The sequence below is a fragment of the Ailuropoda melanoleuca genome, chromosome 1 (assembly GCF_002007445.2).
Source record: "Ailuropoda melanoleuca isolate Jingjing chromosome 1, ASM200744v2, whole genome shotgun sequence".
In the NCBI taxonomy this organism is placed as follows: domain Eukaryota; kingdom Metazoa; phylum Chordata; class Mammalia; order Carnivora; family Ursidae; genus Ailuropoda; species Ailuropoda melanoleuca.
In genome coordinates, this window is record NC_048218.1 from 164,295,425 (window position 1) to 164,313,349 (window position 17,925).

The window sequence follows — 17,925 nt, forward strand, 5'->3', positions numbered from 1 at the left end:
CACATATTTTGTAGTTCCATTTAAATAAAATGTTCAGATTAGGCAAATCTATACAGATAGAAAGTAGATTCATGGTTGCTTAGGCCCATGGGGCATGGGAGAAGAAGGGGAAAATGGGGAGTATCTGCTTAGAGAATAGGGTTTCTTTCTTGTGACAATGAAAATGTTCTTAAATTGACTGGAGTGATGCTTGCACAGCTCTGTGAACTTGTTTAAGACTACTGAGGTGTATACTTTAATGGGTAAGTTCTATGGTTATGTTAATTATACCTCAATAAGATTACTTTTTTAAAAACAGAATATTTTAAGAATCCTAGACTCTACCCCCAAACTGTTGATGGACTCTATAAAATCAGTCATCCCTTTTAACAATAACTGTATATCTTCTCAAAAGCCAAAATTTTAGGAGGATTAATAAAGGAATTGCTTCAATTTCACCTGCAATTCTGTACTGCAAGGCACTGCTCATTAAGTAGGCAAAAAGCCCCTCAAAAAAATAATTCACTCAAGTTGATTCTTTTTTTTTTTTTTAAAGATTTTATTTATTCGACAGAGATAGAGACAGCCAGCGAGAGAGGGAACACAAGCAGGGGGAGAGGGAGAGGAAGAAGCAGGCTCACAGCAGAGGAGCCTGATGTGGGGCTCGATCCCATAACGCCGGGATCACGCCCTGAGCTGAAGGCAGACGCTTAACCGCTGTGCCACCCATGCGCCCCTCAAGTTGATTCTTATACCTTCCTTACAGAAACGTTTTCTTTAATAGTATCTATATTATTTTTTAAGATTTTATTTATTTATTTGACAGAGAGAGTGCGAGCGCATACAAGCAGGGGGAATGGCAGAGGGCGAGGGAGAAGCAGACTCCCCGCTGAGCAGGGAGCCCGCCACGGGGCTCCATCCCAGGACCCCAGGATCATGACCTGAGCCCAAAGCAGCCGCTTAACCAACTGAACCACCCAGGTGCCCCAGTATCTACATTATTTTTAAATCTACAGCATATGTATCCCATTTTCCCTGAAGTACTGAAGCAAGGACCCTGATATCAACTCTGAATTTTGAAAAAATACTTTGATAAGCAGATACCAAAGACTGTATTCCATGCTTAATCTTTATAAAAATTTAAAAACATTTTTTGCCTAATCCACTCTGTGTCTATTTATTAACAGAGTATTTATTTGTTCTTAATGACTTTCCAGCCTTATATTTGAGTTGTGCGTACTACTCTATTTGGACCTGTTATGGTCTTTAACCTTAATCCCATTTGACTCTAAAATAAGAACAATGAGACACTGATTGGTACCCTTGTTTCCCAATAATTTCAGGCCACTGTTCTCCCCACTGTTTTTCATTTAAATATTCTCAAAAGTTTGCAAGTTTTTTAGTCACTGACTATTGAGTTCATGTGTTAAATGAGCGACTCCCTCCATGGGCTCATGATGCTTATCCACAAAATTTTCCCAAATGTAATATTTCTTTATTCTCATATTCTCATTATTTGCTCAATAGGGAAAAATTAAGGCACAGAGAAGGAGAGCAGTTCCTGGCAAAGGCATGATCCATTTATTATAAAATCTGAACTAGTAGCAGTTTTCAACACAAGAGTACTCAATTCAAAAAATGATCATCTATTATGAATCTCTAAAACTTCCAACTGCAAATCCTACAAAATTCAGTGAAGCATATGAGTTAAACAGTACAAAAGACAGCCAACACCTCAGGCACACAGCTGTGTCGCACAGAAAGAAATCTTTATCTAAGGCAATCCTTCGGTAAAGAGGCTGGACAGCAATAATACTTTGTATTTCGCATGTCCTTACTATGGGCCAGGAAGTATTCTAAGCTCTGTGCATGTTTATCCTACTTAATCCTCATAACAGCCATAGGACATGGGTGATGCTACTATCCTCAGTTTCTTAGATGAGGAAACTCACATAAGTCAAACAACTCTGCTGGAGGTCACAGAGATGAATAATGAGGCCACTATTTTAACCCAGACATTATGATCACAGAAACTGGTCTCAACCACTGTGCTACATTTTTAGGGTAACTGGGGTATACCTCATCCCGTATCTGCCCCCCAAAAGAATGAAACTGGAAATAGAAGGGCAAGATAAGGCTCACTTAAGCTCTATCTCCATACGTCTGGATAATTACCAGGCAGACTGGATGTTCACTGTTAGCTCGAACTCAAATGTTCAGACCCAAACTCAGCAACATTTGCAACTTCCTCCCAATCTGTTCTTCTCTCAACATTCATATCTCAGTCGATTCCTCCAGTCATCCATTTAGAGTTTTGGAATTACCTTTGGCCTCTTTTTAAAATTCTACACATATCCACTTACCATGTCCTGTCCACTCTCCCTCAGATGTATCTTCTCCTTTCCAGTTTCACTATCCTCATCTAGTCTCTGTTTGATTCACATCTGGCTTAATGGGATAGTCTCTTACCTCACAGACCACAGGTTTCCATCTCCTTCAACCCCTCCATATCCCACAACTAGCTACATGTTTCTACAATACTTTCCATTGTTAACATTCCCTGGCTCAAAAAGTCTACAATGGATATTCATTTTGCCTACAGATTCAACTCCTCATGACGCCATTTAAAGTCCTTAATAATTAAGTTCTCCCTTGCCTAAAATAATGGAATTCTCTGTGAAGAAATAGAAACATATTCACAAAGAGAGTGCCTCAGCCAGAGTAACTTGGGTAGTGGCCAAATTAGGACCTGAGGCGAAAACCAATGCTTGTTATGTGCTATCTTGGTCCATCCACATCTCCCAATCCTCTTCAATCTCTCTAAGCCATGTTGGTCTTTGCACAGTTCCTCAAATGACACTCATTTCCAGCCCCGTTTCCTATTGTCCCCACTTCCTCAGCTTATCTGAAAAGCATTTTCCCCTCCACTCTTTACTAATTAAAACTTTACCTATCCTTGTTAAGTTCTGGTTCGAATTCTAATTTTTTTCCATAAAACATTCACAGAGACCAGCCTGCAATCGCTTCTTCCTTTTCCGACCTCCTAGGGTATTTAGTGCAATGCCACACAATCCAGTATTTGTACAAAGTTGATAAAGTTTCCATATACTAGATATGTATACATTGTACCCACCATAAAACTACAATTTTTTTAGGGAAAGTGACAGTTCTTTTCCACAGCTTCTAGCATCTAGGTTCTTCTAGAAAGCTAGTATTCACTCTAAGTGAATATCCAAGGTTTGACTGACACTTTCTGGACTACCTTTAACCTGTAGCCAGGGAGCATACTTCTTCCCCAAGGAATGATTTCAGCAGGTCAAAGCATTAGGATTAGGATTAGCATTTAGGATATTATTAGAACACAGACAGCACCAATCTTTTCTCTTAAAGTCCCCCCTGAAATAATTTTTTAAAGAATTAAACCCTAATAATGTTGGTGATAAAGAAAGAGTATCTTCAGTGGCTCAAAACTGAGTAATTCCTAGCAAGTGGAGAGCAGATGAGACTAAAGTGAGGAAGTCATAGTGAAGGACACCAGAGCCCAGGAGGATGCCAAGGAAAGTAAGTGCTAGCTTCCCCAAAGGAACCTCAGGAATCTACAAGCAGAATTACAGGGTGGTGAAGAAGGAAACTCATTAAAGAACTATAATCAAAGCAGCGAGAACCACTGGGTCTGTCCTGGGTCTGTCCTTAAAAGCAGCCAGCATTTAAGGCATTTGTGTCCAAACTCTGAATTTCAATGTCTAAACGAAGTGCACTAGCTCCCTGGGGAGGGCTCCTGGTGAAGGTACTAAAGCTGAGCAAGCACAGCTTCAGAGAGTTCTGGACTGCCCACACCCCAACACCAAAAAAGGATGGAAGGTTTAAAAACCTGTCTCCTGTTTTTAGGAGTTAAATAAAAGCATTCCACTCCCCCCTGAAAATGCCCTACTTAGTAATGTGACAACTGTGGGAATCCCCATCTGCTTCTCTGCTCCTAAGAGCCTTGAAGCAAGGGGCCTATCGTCCAGCCTTACCCACTTTCCTCACAACCTCCCATTCAAAGGAAAAGCCCTGCAGGATAATAGACATGCAAAAGCAAAGGAGCCCCCCCCCCCAGCTACCTAAACTATTTGACTGGATCCTTCCCTCAGAAATATGAAGCAATAACCAAGGCTTCCAGACGAGGAGAACCATTAGCAGGAAGGAAAAGGACCAATGTTTAAAACCTAACTCATAGACAAAGCACAATCAACTTAGAGAATCAAATATAAATGTTATAGACTTTAACAATGCAAAAATAATTATGAAAACTGGAACTGAAGAGAGATAGAAGAAAGGCTAGGTGCACAAATTTCCTCATATTTTATAATAAAGAGTCAACAGATATATCAGAGGTTGGCACATTACAAAATAAGAACATTATTTAAGTCAAAAGCAAAGACAATAAAAACTAAAAATAAAATAACCCAGGAGGCAGAAGTGGGAGAGGAGGTTTGAAGACGCATCCATCATAAAGGGAGTCAACAGATACTGTTCAAGGTTGCTCAAGTGAGTATACTTCTATATTATACTACAGAAATACAATCCAAAGTTGTTACGGTGACTACAGAAGACACTGTAACAAGTGGCTACTTGGGGAACAGACAGGTTAGGTTGGGGTGAACAAGGCGGCTTTTACTTTTATTGAATATCCTTCTGCTCTTTTTTAACCATACACATGTATCTTGTAATTAAAAGAAAAAACCAGTCCAATTCTTTAAGTTGCATGGCACATAAGGACCAAAGAAGTTGAAGTTTGCTACTTAAAAGCTGGATGTTCTGGTCAAGAAACCGAAAGCTTACCAAGTCTCTGTCTCCACAACAAAATAGGGAAAATGTCTCCCGCACAGGGTCTGAGCCATTAAAGGAAGAAATATGCATGAAAGAATCTAGTTCAGAGCCAGACTAATTTCTCAATAAATATTAATGTATGGCTTCCTTGCAGATGCTCCCCCGACCACCAGCTCCCCCGACCACCAGCACAGTCACCTCTAAGGAAGGAAGGAAGAGATAAGAAGCTCCCTTTAGAATCCTCCGCAGGCTGGCATTCCTTCCTCTGAAATCAAATTGATCAATCCACTGTCTTATTTTTTTTTAAAGATTTTATTTTTAAGTTATCTCTATACCTCATGTGGGGCTCGAACTTACAACCCCAAGATGAAGAGTCATATGCTCTACTGACTAAGCAAGCCGGTACTCCCGTCAGCCCACTGTCTTGAAGAACCTCTGCTTTTCGATTTCTAAATTCTAAATCCACCCTTTAGCTCGGGTTACAAACAGGAGACACAACTGAAAACAGGAAGCCATATATTGCAACTTCTCCAAACTCAAAGACAGCAAAGGAAGAAAAGCCAGTCATGTGCCTAAGTCTTACGAGATACAGTGCTCTGCAAGAGCCAAAAACACCTCTACCAGCAGCCTGATGCCAACACCTGAAGATCTGTGAGTGGGACCCAAACTCCCTCAGGTTAAGGCATTGCCCCTATAAATATGCAGTTACTGATGAAAATCCAGTTTTTGGCCTTCTGCTCCAAATGTTATTTTCAGCACCTTTTCCCACGTTCTCTCCAGAAAACTTCAGGAACCATGCAAAACTCACTTAAATAACGCTCCCCCTCCACAATTTACTCCACAACCTCTCAGAATAGAGGCATCAAGTTTACGCTTTGGTTAATTCAATATAATGCCAAAACGTATGATTGACTCAGTCAACAAATTAGAGAGGAAACCCAATGAAACCAGTTTTTTTCTGCCTAGGTAAAACCACATCACCTGAACAGTGTAACATGTACTACAATCTGCCTTAGAACCTTAGATTGCTAATTACCACTTATTTTAGGTGACTGTCTTCTCCTTCCAACTAGATTACACATCTCTTGAAAACAGGAACTTTGTCTTAATCATCTTTGCATTCCCCATTGCCCTGTCAGGGTATCTTGCACCCTTCCTCACAGACTGTGTAAACAACTGCTAATTTACTGTATTCAAGATGCATTACTTTTCCTAATACTGAGTATTATAACCTTTCTGATCTTTCTTATCTAGCCAACTTTGTTATAGTCTTATTGGCCCCCACTGTTTTACTTTGATGTATTTTCCCATTCAATGGCATAAAACTTAGGTGATTCTCAATAATTACATGTTTTTATTTAATATTTCACATCTGTGTACTTTATATTTCCAATCACATAATATATTATTTTGAACGTAAAAATGTTCTCTACTTTTTATGATTTCCCCAAACTATAACCCCTCACTTCTGGCAAAATACTTGAAACTTGCTATACACATTACAGAAGGACTAAAGTAATCAATCACCTTTCTTATATTACTATAACACACACATGCCAGCAACTGGTATATTGAAATAACAAAAAAGTAAAAAAAAAAAAAAACCCTCAAGTGCAACAGTAATGTATGTTATATACACAAAGATATGTGCAAATTGCAAACTAGTTTAATTCTCAAAATGAAATTTAAAAATATGAGTTTAAGTATCAAAAATCACATGATACTATGGTAGAAAAACCCTTACCTTAAATGGTAAGTTATCAAAGGAACCTTTTTTTCCCCGGTTTTAAACACTGTTTCATATTCTACTGGAACCCAGAGAAAAGTAAAGCATCTATCACGTGGCTTTTACGAGAACAGATTAGTGCGAACCCTAATTTTACACAAAAAGATAACTTCCTCAAAAGTTTGGTGTGCAATGTGTAGAAATTTACACATTAAATGTATGTGTGTGCACATCGATGGATTTATATCTAAACTTGTTTTAGATGCATTGTGAGAGCTCATTATTTACAGGCATCCCAGAGATAATCTCTTTTAAAGCAATCCTTTGGAATACGTGATTTATGTTTTATGAATCCAAATTTTCATACACTAGATTTTCTTATAGAAAAGTACGCCAAAAAGAAAAAATCATTATTTACTCTTATAAATTATGATCAAGACAACTTAGTCCTTTTCCTTAATCCCCAAGCTTTAAAAAAAAACAGTTCCATTCCTAAACCAAGATTTTTTTTCATATAAAGCTATGTCCTCGCAATGCCTACAGTTTTCAGTAACCTATACTTGGGGATTTTTAGTTAGGAAGATACCAGGACAATAAATGACTGTTTTATATCTTTAGCTTCATTTTAGCCTTCCTATATTCACACCCTAGAGGTTCCAGATTCTTATCCACAAAGTGATTATGGTTTAGGACTGAATCAGATTTGTAACAAACGTCCACTGGGATTCTTCGACCTATCATCGACGGGTAGAGCCGATATATGTCTTCTAGCTCATCGAATCTGTTCACCTTACCTCAGGGACTTCCCACAATGCTACGTGGTTAGAAGCCTTCTTTTGCAAATGACGGAAGTGAATGAAAAATGATTTCAGAATAGAAAAATGGAAACCCAAGTCATTATATAGTGTCTAAAGGCTACCCTGCATCTCCCACCTTAGCACCCAAGCAAGCGTTCTAACATATGTACAATAAAGGGTATTCTCCCTTAAGGTTTTGAGTTTCATTTTCTCTAATACTATCTGATTACTGACATGTGCCATTTATATTAACACTTCCATTTATCCAGCCACACAGTACAATAAAACTTCTAACAGCAATCTAGTGTGGAAACCGTTATGATTTGTTTCAAATTTCCCAGAAAAAATAAGGCACAAAGTTAATAAAATGAAATTTCTAGTAAGTATGGTTTTTTATAAATATTACCACATCAAAATGAAACTAACAGCAGTCATGCAATCGTGCATAAATAAAATACAGACTCTTACTGTTTTTCTTAGAAGCTAATTTAGCATGTCACTCTCTCCTTTTTTGCTATTGTCTTAAAATGTATTTCCCCTCAAAAAATAAAAATAAAAAGTGCCTCTGAAGAGAGAGAAGAAAAAATTACAAACTACAATATTTTTTACGCTACAAGCTACACAAAAATCTGTCACCATCTATGTTACAATTCTAGTCATCAATAAGGTACTTTTTTTCAATGCACCACTCAAAAATCAATTATATCAACTCTTTTGTATAGAGAAGCAGCACACCTTTCAGGCAACTAGTATTAATGAGTAGACATGACTATAGAATCTCCATCTGTTTCTCTGACAAAGCTGTGGCTACTCTAGTCTCTCATTGAAATTCCATTAATCTGGTGTACCAAGGTCCAATGCGAAAATCAAAACTCCATCTAACCCTTTATCAGCTCACAATAACCTACAAGTGAACTCTGCCTGTTAGCATGCAGCAAGTTATGATTTTGCTATCAATCAGGCAGTTGGCCAATAAAAAAAAAAAAAGGCAGGCTGGAAACAGAGTGTCTGGCAGGGTTTGAAGACTTTGTTTTTGTTTTCTGTTTTCATCCCCTTTCAATTTCTATAGGGTGTCTGGACCTTGTGAGATTATGCATTATTCTCCTTGGCTGTGATTTAATTGCTACCAGCAATCAAGTCGAAGCATCACTGAAGTGTGCTTGAATTTCATTAGAAGATATAACTTATGCTACTTTCCTACAGTACCTAATAAACCATAAAGAAACCAAAACACATATGGCTTGAGGGAATAACTGGAAAATTAGGTAGCCATTTGGGAACTGAGTGAACTTTTGAACCAGAGGAACAGAGAAAAAGAAATATTAAAGGAAAAGACAGACTTAGAATGCACACAAAGATGTGCAGGTTTGACCTTTTCAGTACCTCGAAAATTACATTAGCATTATGAAAAATACATAGCATGTTTAGAGTTTATAATCCATCAAAGTTCAGATACTTTGTTAGTGCCTACCATAAGGTAAAAGTCAAAAGGACAAAACAACAATCTGATTTGACAAAAGGCCTTTTGGTGACCTGTGCTAATTTAGTTATACTTATTGTTAAATGCATTATCTTTTTATAATTAATATATCATTAGACTGAGGTCCCATAATGAAGGAAAATTTATTCGGCAAGGGAAAGAGAACACATACCAAATCTACGTTGAAGGGAGAGGACTGGTATGACTAGAGGACATTTCAGAGTGGAAGTTAAAAGTCCAAGTGGTAGTTTTAAAATTAATTCATAATATTCTTAGAAGAAAATGTAAAACTATCATATATGACATTTTTATATACAAAAAATAAATAATACTAAAAGTTAAATTTTCAATCTACTTAAGAATTGCTTATACCGACACTAATGAAAATGCACCTATATTTAACAAAAAACTTAATGCTATGCATAAATAAAAGTTATTAAATAATACTCAAATACTGGTAATGTAATCTTTTAACAATAAATCTTTTTCATGCTATTAATGTATTTCCTATATATCTGGCTATGAAAACAAACATGATAAATTATTTATTCATAATTTAAAAATCTGCTAATTATGTAAATGCGTTATAATTTAATAATAATTCACTTTTTCTAACAAAACACTGGCTCACATAGATATTTAATTGTTGGATTTCTTAGGTTAAAATTTTTAAAGAATGTATGTAATGCTCCCTTGTACTTCAAATTATTTATGCTATTTTTTAAAACTCTGAGCATATATATTCTACAAATATTTTGTGTGTGTTGCATGTATATCCTCGAGTATAAATATTCTGTTTCTGTATATGTATACATATACCCACACACTCATTTCTATCTACCAACACTTAACAGAGAAGCAAAACAAATCATTATAATGTGTCTGAAAAACAGTTCAACTCAAATAATGATTCAGTGTTTTGCCTGAAAATATTATTTCATCAATTATAAAACATTTTCTAGTAGAAATGCTTTTGAAGACCAGTTTAGGAAGGGTAATGCTCTGTTTCAGATAAGAAGTGTGACTGAAGAGAAATGTGCATCTTTTTAAAAAATAGGGACTACGAGAGAAAGAAATCTCTTCCTTTAAAAATAGAAATGAAATGTTTGCCAAAATGTAAAATTCAACATAAAATGGATATGATTATTATTGCTACACATTGTACAAAGTTCTGAATATAAAAAAAAAGATTGTGTTGTTCTGAATCAGTGGTTAGAATGTTTATCACTTATGCATGCACTTGACTTATCCCTGTTCTGCAATAGACATAATTTTATACCTCATAAAAGCAATTTATGTTTCCAAAGGGAATAATCTGGATAACATAAAATGTGGAGTGCTCTGTTGCAGGAAGCATATTTTCATTCAGCAATTGTATTTAGAGATGGAACCGCACAGTCTGATCATCATACAGTGGCAGAAGGCATTATTCATTTCTGTGTCTCCGTGAAACTTTGAGTGCCACGAATTAATATGCATGGCTAATTTATCGATACACATTCTTAATTTATAACTATATATCACCCTTATAAGGTCTCTAGAATGCAGATGCACTCAGCCGGCTATAACAGAGAAAGCACGCGCTACACTCAGAGCAAGTTTCACAACTTTGGCGAGTTTTTAAAAATTATGAAGAGATAGACAATTGACTTTATTACTCATTCAATTAATACAAAACATTATAATACTATTGCATAATATGGGTATCTTTAGGTGACAGAGAAAAATGAGAATGTATATTAAAAGAAGGATTTGATGAAAACCTGTCAATGTGAGAAGGCAATGTAAGAATAATTAATTTAATATTTTATGAACTCATTTTATATGAAGTTTTCAAAAAAAAGATCAAAAATCTTTTTCATTATTTATAAAATAAATAATACAAGAAGCCATTCGGCAGCACAATAAAATTAAGCAAGAATCTGATAATATTAAATTAACCAACAAACTCACTAATAATATTCATACAACAATGTAAATACTCTCTAAAAAATTCTAGTCAAGAAAATTTCCTAGGAAAAGAAGGAACTACATACTTAAGAAAACCACTAGAGAGAGCTCTTCTGTTCCTTAAAAGGTTCTGGTAAAGGTAAGTTAACTGAAGCCTCCGCATTTGCTGCTTTCTGACAAGACCACCACCTCTACGCACTGCACTGGCTTGTGTTGGAATATCTAAAGGTGTATTTGATGGCAAAATATCACATACCTTCAGAGTGGGCTTCGTCATCCTTATCATATCTTTCTGAGGCTAATGACACAGTGTCTGGAGGCCCAGCAAAAGGGTCATCATATTCTTCCCCCTCTTCTGCATCACCTACAGAAGAGTCAGAGAAAAGCCGTTTATACATTAGCCATCTTTAAAAAATGTTACTTTGTAAAGAGAGGTAAACTTTACTATTGAACCTAGTCACTGTCATGGAAGAACAGAGTAAAAATAGATCCTATTTTAACATATATCTACTGTAACTTAAATAAAGTAAGAGTATCTGGAAGTCAGTGGACAATTGCTTATTTCTGAGACAAAAGGATACAAGTTCCAAAATTATGATGGTCTCTACAAAGATGAATACAAAAAAAGTAGAAGCAGGGTAAAACAGACTGTGTATCTAAAACAAAGAAGCAAACAAAAAAAGAAACAGAACCAAAATAATAACAAATAACAACAAAAGAAATGGAAAGCATAAGAGAGAAAATAATTCAAGTTAATTCCATTTACCTATTCGATAATTTGAAAAATTATGATGAGAAATTGATAATTCAAAGCCATAGGCACATTTTATGTTTTCATGAAAAATCACAGGGTTACATCAGAGTAGATTAAAAATACTCGATAGCACTTTCAAGAGCAGGAATCCTTTATGGGAAAAACTACTTTAAAACTCATATACCCTTTTAAGTTCAAACAAAGTGATTTACAACTTGACACCTTCAGTTTTCATTCAGTAATATGTTACCATTTTTTTAAATGTTCTAGCCAGTTTTTACATGATTTCCAAATCCTAGGTTGGTTGGTTGGTGGGTTGGTTTGAAGTCATTTAATCCCCACAATAAAATCCTGTGGTTTGGGTTTTTTCCACATACCCATTTAGAATAATTAAAAAAAAAAAAACAGTGAATCAGATATTTGCTAGCTTGGTTACATATAAGCACTCATTTTTCAACCATATTCAACCACATCCAAACAAAATTCAACAAAATTCAAAAAACTGTATGCTTTATACAGTATCAATTATCTGATAATTCAAGAGAAGACCAGCTACCTCAGGGATTACCCAAAAAGCACGACGAAAACCTCCATGGGAATCCTAAAGAACCTACAGCATTACTTTAAGACCACGGTTGCTGAGCAGATCCAGATTAAAGCTACCACTCTCTCCAAAAAACATCTGTAACCTCTAAAATCCATTTAATGGGTGGCACCCTATTTTTCACCATATTTTTGGTAGAGGAAATAGCCCCTTTCAGAACACCGCGATAGTAATTTAAAAAAATCAATATTCATCTCTATTTCTTTATAATTTTGGCATTTCATCAGCATCCATCATCCTTATCCTGAAAAAGATAGGGCTCTCTCCCATCAAGGCAGTAAGAGCAGAAGACAGAGGACTATCTTACTGTCCTTGGTGATTCCACCACCAGGTGCACCACATGGGGATGTTTCTTCCCCCCAAAAAAATCCAAGGAACAAATGTAAACACTATTCATTCTTTAGATCTTAATTTCTTTTTCTTTTAAAATGTTCAAAGCAGGGCACCTGGGTGGCTCAGTCCCTTAACCATCTGCCTTCTGCTCAGGTCATGATCCCATGGTCCTGGGATCAAGTCCCACATAGGGCTCCCTGCTCAGTGGGGAGTCCGCTTCTCCCTTTGCCCATGCTCATGCTCTCTCTTTCAAATAAATAAGTAAAATCTTAAAATTAAAAAAAAAAAGACTAAAATGTTCAAAGTACTTTTCAGAACATTCAGTGATCCCTTACAATATTTCTCTTATGAAAAGCATGCTCTGATTTTAAATATGAGGTAAGAGAGAACCTCATAAAATGCTAGTAAAAATATGTTCGGACATGGAATGACAGCTGATGGAATATATAGCAGTAAAGATCACAAAATTCTCAATTGCTCTTAGTTGCTGGAGTATCCTTATATTCTCGATAAAGTCAGAATTGCTATGGTATGCATTTGCTAAGGATATTTCATAGCGTGAGCTATAAAATAAATCTTGCTGTGAAAAAAAAATTATCAAGATACTTCATATATATTGCCTCAACTTAGCACTTAGCATATTACACTATTAGGTATATAAAAATACAAGAGTAAAACCAATGAACACAGGAAATGATTTTGAAAAAGATTCAGATACTCAGGCTTAAATGTATTAAACTCTATGTGAAATACACAGAAAAAAATTAAAAGTTAAAAAGTTTTGAAAATCAGGATTTGTTATCTTTTGATAATACCCATTATGTTTTTATGTGTGTATCCATGTATATACACACATACACACATGCACACCTTGATCTGTATTTATGTATGTACACAGCAAAAGGATCATTATTAAGGCTATAAAATAATATTTAATGAGTTAAGAATATTTTATACAAGTTGGTTACTAACATGTTAAAGACTTCTGTGGTTTTTGTGTTTTTTTTTAAAAACTTTTTATATTATTTATTAAATTGTCTTCAGCTTACCATTCTAAGAACTGCAGCTCATTTCAAATGTTTTTTTTACAATTAATGGGATAATTTACACTTATCTAAAACAAAATAAATTAAATACTGCTACTGGCTTCATTTCTCCTCCTCCCCTCCTTTTTTCCCCCTTTTTAAGCTCCCTTGAATTAACCCAGAAAGTTAAAAAAAAAAAAAAATTTAATCTCTGTGATATCTATATACGGTTATTCCCTTTTCAACCCGCATTAGGTTGAAAGGACACATCATTTTTCAAAATGGTCTTCTTCATTTTACTACTGTTCACGTGATGATCCATCCCTTTTCCTCCTTCCCAATTATTTTTTTTCAACCCAATAAAGAGGGGTATTATAAGGACCTTTAATTGAACACAGGGGTCGCTGTTGAGTAGTGCAAAGCTTTTTTTTTTTCTCCCCACGGGCTGAGTATTTGCAGCTCTACCTGCAAAGACTTCTATAAATTAAAAGGTAAATGTTCAACTTGTGTTTATGTAATAGAAAACTGAACTCCAAAGCAACAATGGGCATCAGGTAAACGTATCCAATACAATTTACAGACATAATTGAAAGCATTACAGCCTAATCAGACATCTAAAAGAAAAGCATGCTCAAATGAAATGTCTACAGAATCATTAGCTGGCAGCCATTCTATTACAATCACACATAATGTCAGTGGTGCCTTGAGCCTGTGCCAATGACAACAGCATAAATTTTGCATCTCATTTCTGTGGTCATAAAATTAATGATCAGTTTAAAAATACTTCTTTGTAAAAGTTATTGCGCAAAGAAAAGACATGAATGTGTCCCTGTTATGTACTCACAAGGATAATTATGGTGTTGTTGCTCATTAATACTGTCTCTTGTTTCCCTAGAAAACCATTTGATTTATCCCACAACTTTTAAAAGTTTAATTAACGATACAAAGTTAACAGTCTAAAAGACAATGATCCAAGACTTCCCTTCCTATAATTTCAGTGGTAACTTAAATATCATGGCAAAATCAAAGCTGAATCTTACCTCAGCAGCATATTTCTCTGATAAACATTTTTAAGTTTATAATAATTGAGTTCAAATCACTATTATCCCTTCCTTATTATAGCATTCATCCTCAATTAAGATTTTCCTGAATGCCTGGAGATGAAGAACACCAGCAGCTGAACAGTCATGATCTCCCCCACTGCTGAAGGTGACTGAACCAATTTACTGCTTGTTTTGTCAAACAAGTCCTATCTGAAACACAATTGGGTAAACATGAAACTAAATAATATGCCTAAAACTTAGGTGATAGTCATTCCCCCTTTAAAGCATGAAAGGCAAACTTGAGGAGAAAATGACTTGAGTGAAAACAAATTAATTTCTAATTCTCTACTCCGTTTGCTTGTCCAAATTAATTTCTCAAGTAATAACATACAAATAAATTGACAGAATTAAGCATTTAACGTGTCATTTCTTAAGGGAATCTGTAGTTTAATTCTTAAGACTTTGAAAGATTTAAGTCACCACAAGGAAGGAGATTCTGTGCATAACTCGTCTGCAGTCGGAGGGCTTACTAGCAAGCACGTATTAGGCAGAGCTTTAAAATCAGGACATCATTTCTCAAGCACTACCTCTGAACTACACTTCTTCTACTATAGGCCCCATAATTTCAGACATACTTAACACATTTGTACAAGGCCAGAGATGGGTGGGGGCCAGGGAGAGAGTTCAAGTTATTTGCTCAGATTTCACTGGTGGGAGAACTTTCAACCAAACTATACTATATTAAAAAGGATAAAGGAAAGGAAATTAAACATCATCCAAACTTTTGACTTTTCTGTGTTCTTAAGGATTCCATCAGAACAAACTAAAATGAATCCCTTCTTACCTAACAGTACGGCTATTTAAAAAAGGCACTTTAGTCCATTAATAAACTAATAACACAAATGAGGTAAAGGAAATTGCTAAGTAAATCTATGCATATTTAACAATATCAATGAAGTCTCAAGGACAAAATCGATTACATAATTTTTTTAATTAGAGGAAAAATATTTTAAAGAAGAAAATGAGAGCATTTTAGCTTTAGCATCTAAACGGAACTGAAAACAATATGTTCACATTTTTAAGCTATAGACACTAATATTTTACAAATTTGAAAATATTCTCTTGGAATATTTGTCTCATGTTAATATGTCCTTCTTTCGATAATTTATAATTTCCTCAAAAATTATTTGAAAACTGAATTATAAATCAAGATTTACTTAAATCCTCTTGATATATGAAGTCGAATCTGAGAATACACATTAATATAATATTTATTGAATCAGTAGACATTTATGTGTCATGCATAGGTATCTTCACATTAATCATTTTATAAAGAATTTAATCATACCTAAATTACACTGGAGTAAAAAAAAGACTAATATAAAGGCAAGATACAAGTAAAACTTTTTTATCATATACCTAATGTATATCAGAAAATTCTGTCTTATACTCAATCAATAACAGTCTTTACTCAATTAGTAATATATTTTCATTAAAAAAATAATTACTTCAGATCACATTTAAGGGACTTCTGACCATGTCATATGACAGGAACAAATTCTAAGATAATCATAATTCTATTCTAAAATAATTCTAAAAGTAGCATAATTTTAGTGCATGAAACTTAAATTCAGGAGTACACTCTATACTATTAGGCTATATTGCAACCAAGAATAGGAAACTAGGGATAGTTACTCCATCATACACAATATTTTTTTTTTAAGATTTTATTTATTTATTTGAGAGAGAGAGAGAGAGAGCGCGCACAAGGGGTGGGCAGGGGCAGAGGGAAAGGGAGAAGCAGACTCCCCACTGAGCAGGGAGCCTAATTCGGAATTGGATTCCAGGACCCTGGGATCATGACCTGAGCCGAAGGCAGACACTTAACTGACTGAGCCACCCAGGCCCCCCCATCATGTACAATATTTAAAGGATCTAAGAAGGAGCTCCCTCTGGGGCACCTGGGTAGCTCAGTCGGTTAAGCATCTGACTCTTGATTTTGGCTCAGGTCATGAGATCAAGCCCTGAGTTACACTCCATGCTCAGCGTGGAGTCAGCTTGAGATTCTCTCTCTTCCTCTGCATCTGACCCACACTCACCTCCTCTTAATAAATAAATAAAATCTTCAAAAAAGAAGATTCTCTCTCCCTTTCCCTCTGCCCCTCCCCCCTCTCATGCACACGCTTTCGAATAAATAAATAAATAAATAAATACAATCTTAAAAAAAAAGAAGGAGCTCTTTATTCTAGATAGAATAGGGAAAATTTCAAATAAGTAACAGGGACCGAACCAAGCAAGATGGGTTCTAGTTGCTTAGATTCAAATCTTTCTTATACACAAGTAAAACTAAGGAATTTAGAAAATCAACTGATAATTTATTCTAAACTCACAATTTATCAGATCTCAATGGAGAATCCAGACTTGAGTATAGAAGGAGATATAATCAAGAATCCTTAATAAATTAAAGAAATGAAAAGGGAAGCTTTCAGACAATAGCTGAAAATGAATATAAACAACAAATAGAAATTAACTTAATGAACAAGCTTCAATATCCAAGAGCCACTGTAATAAAATAAGTTTCTACAAGTTCAAACTATTCTCACCGAAAAAAAAAAAAGAAATACTTGTTAAAAATCCTCTAAGATCAATGCAGCTCAGTGTTTCAACAACCCTACCAATTCAACTAGTTTTAAGAACTGAAAAACATCAAACTATAATTTTTGTATTGTTAAATCTCAGGATGAGGGGGTAGTACCTACAGTGTAAGGGGAGGGAGGAGATACAGAAGGAGTAAGGAAGGATGATAAACACCCATGTACATTAGACAAACTAATAATTCGGAATAACTGAATTAATTCATTTTATTCAAGCACTGTTCACCAGGTCCCTTTTTCTTCCATTAATGATATTAAAATGGTATTTAACTGCCATTTTAAAAAGATAAAATTGGTGAAATAGGAATATAAAAGTAAAAAGGAGGGGGAAAAATCCTCTGTTTACTTCATTGTGACCCCATATTGACCTGAGAGAGAGTGTGTGAGGAAGAAAAAGAGAGAAAGAACAGGAAAACAGCCAAAAGGAATTCTGCCCAGGTTTCCTTGGATGAAGACAGCCCAAAACCTCAAAGAGAAAATATAAGAAAAAAAAGAAAAGCAGCACTATCGAAACATACTTAGATGAGTTTACTCAATGTAGAGATTTGATAATTACTAATTTCCTATTTTTAAAAAAAGATGTATCTTGAATAATTACTTTGTAACTATGAAGTCTGTACTAACTTTGCTACCCCTAACTACAGGAATAATTTTTTTTAGAACAAAGCTGAATATACTTTGAGGGTATAATGGCATAAAATTACTCAGCTTCTCATATTTCTCCAAGGTATACACCTAATTTATTCATAGGCTTACTTTTAAGCAGGG

The 17,925-nt window shown here is 35.2% G+C and overlaps 1 protein-coding gene across 3 annotated transcripts in view; it reads right to left on the reverse strand.

The window, feature by feature from the left end:
* SKAP2 (src kinase associated phosphoprotein 2) overlaps positions 1-17,925 on the reverse strand; it is a 164,648-nt gene that overhangs the window by 134,680 nt on the left and 12,043 nt on the right. For all 3 annotated transcript variants that reach the window (XM_002912858.4, XM_011223525.3, XM_034669517.1), the window contains exon 4: positions 11,001-11,108. In XM_002912858.4, coding sequence (XP_002912904.1) covers positions 11,001-11,108 — 108 coding nt within the window. The remainder of the gene's footprint in view (positions 1-11,000; positions 11,109-17,925) is intronic.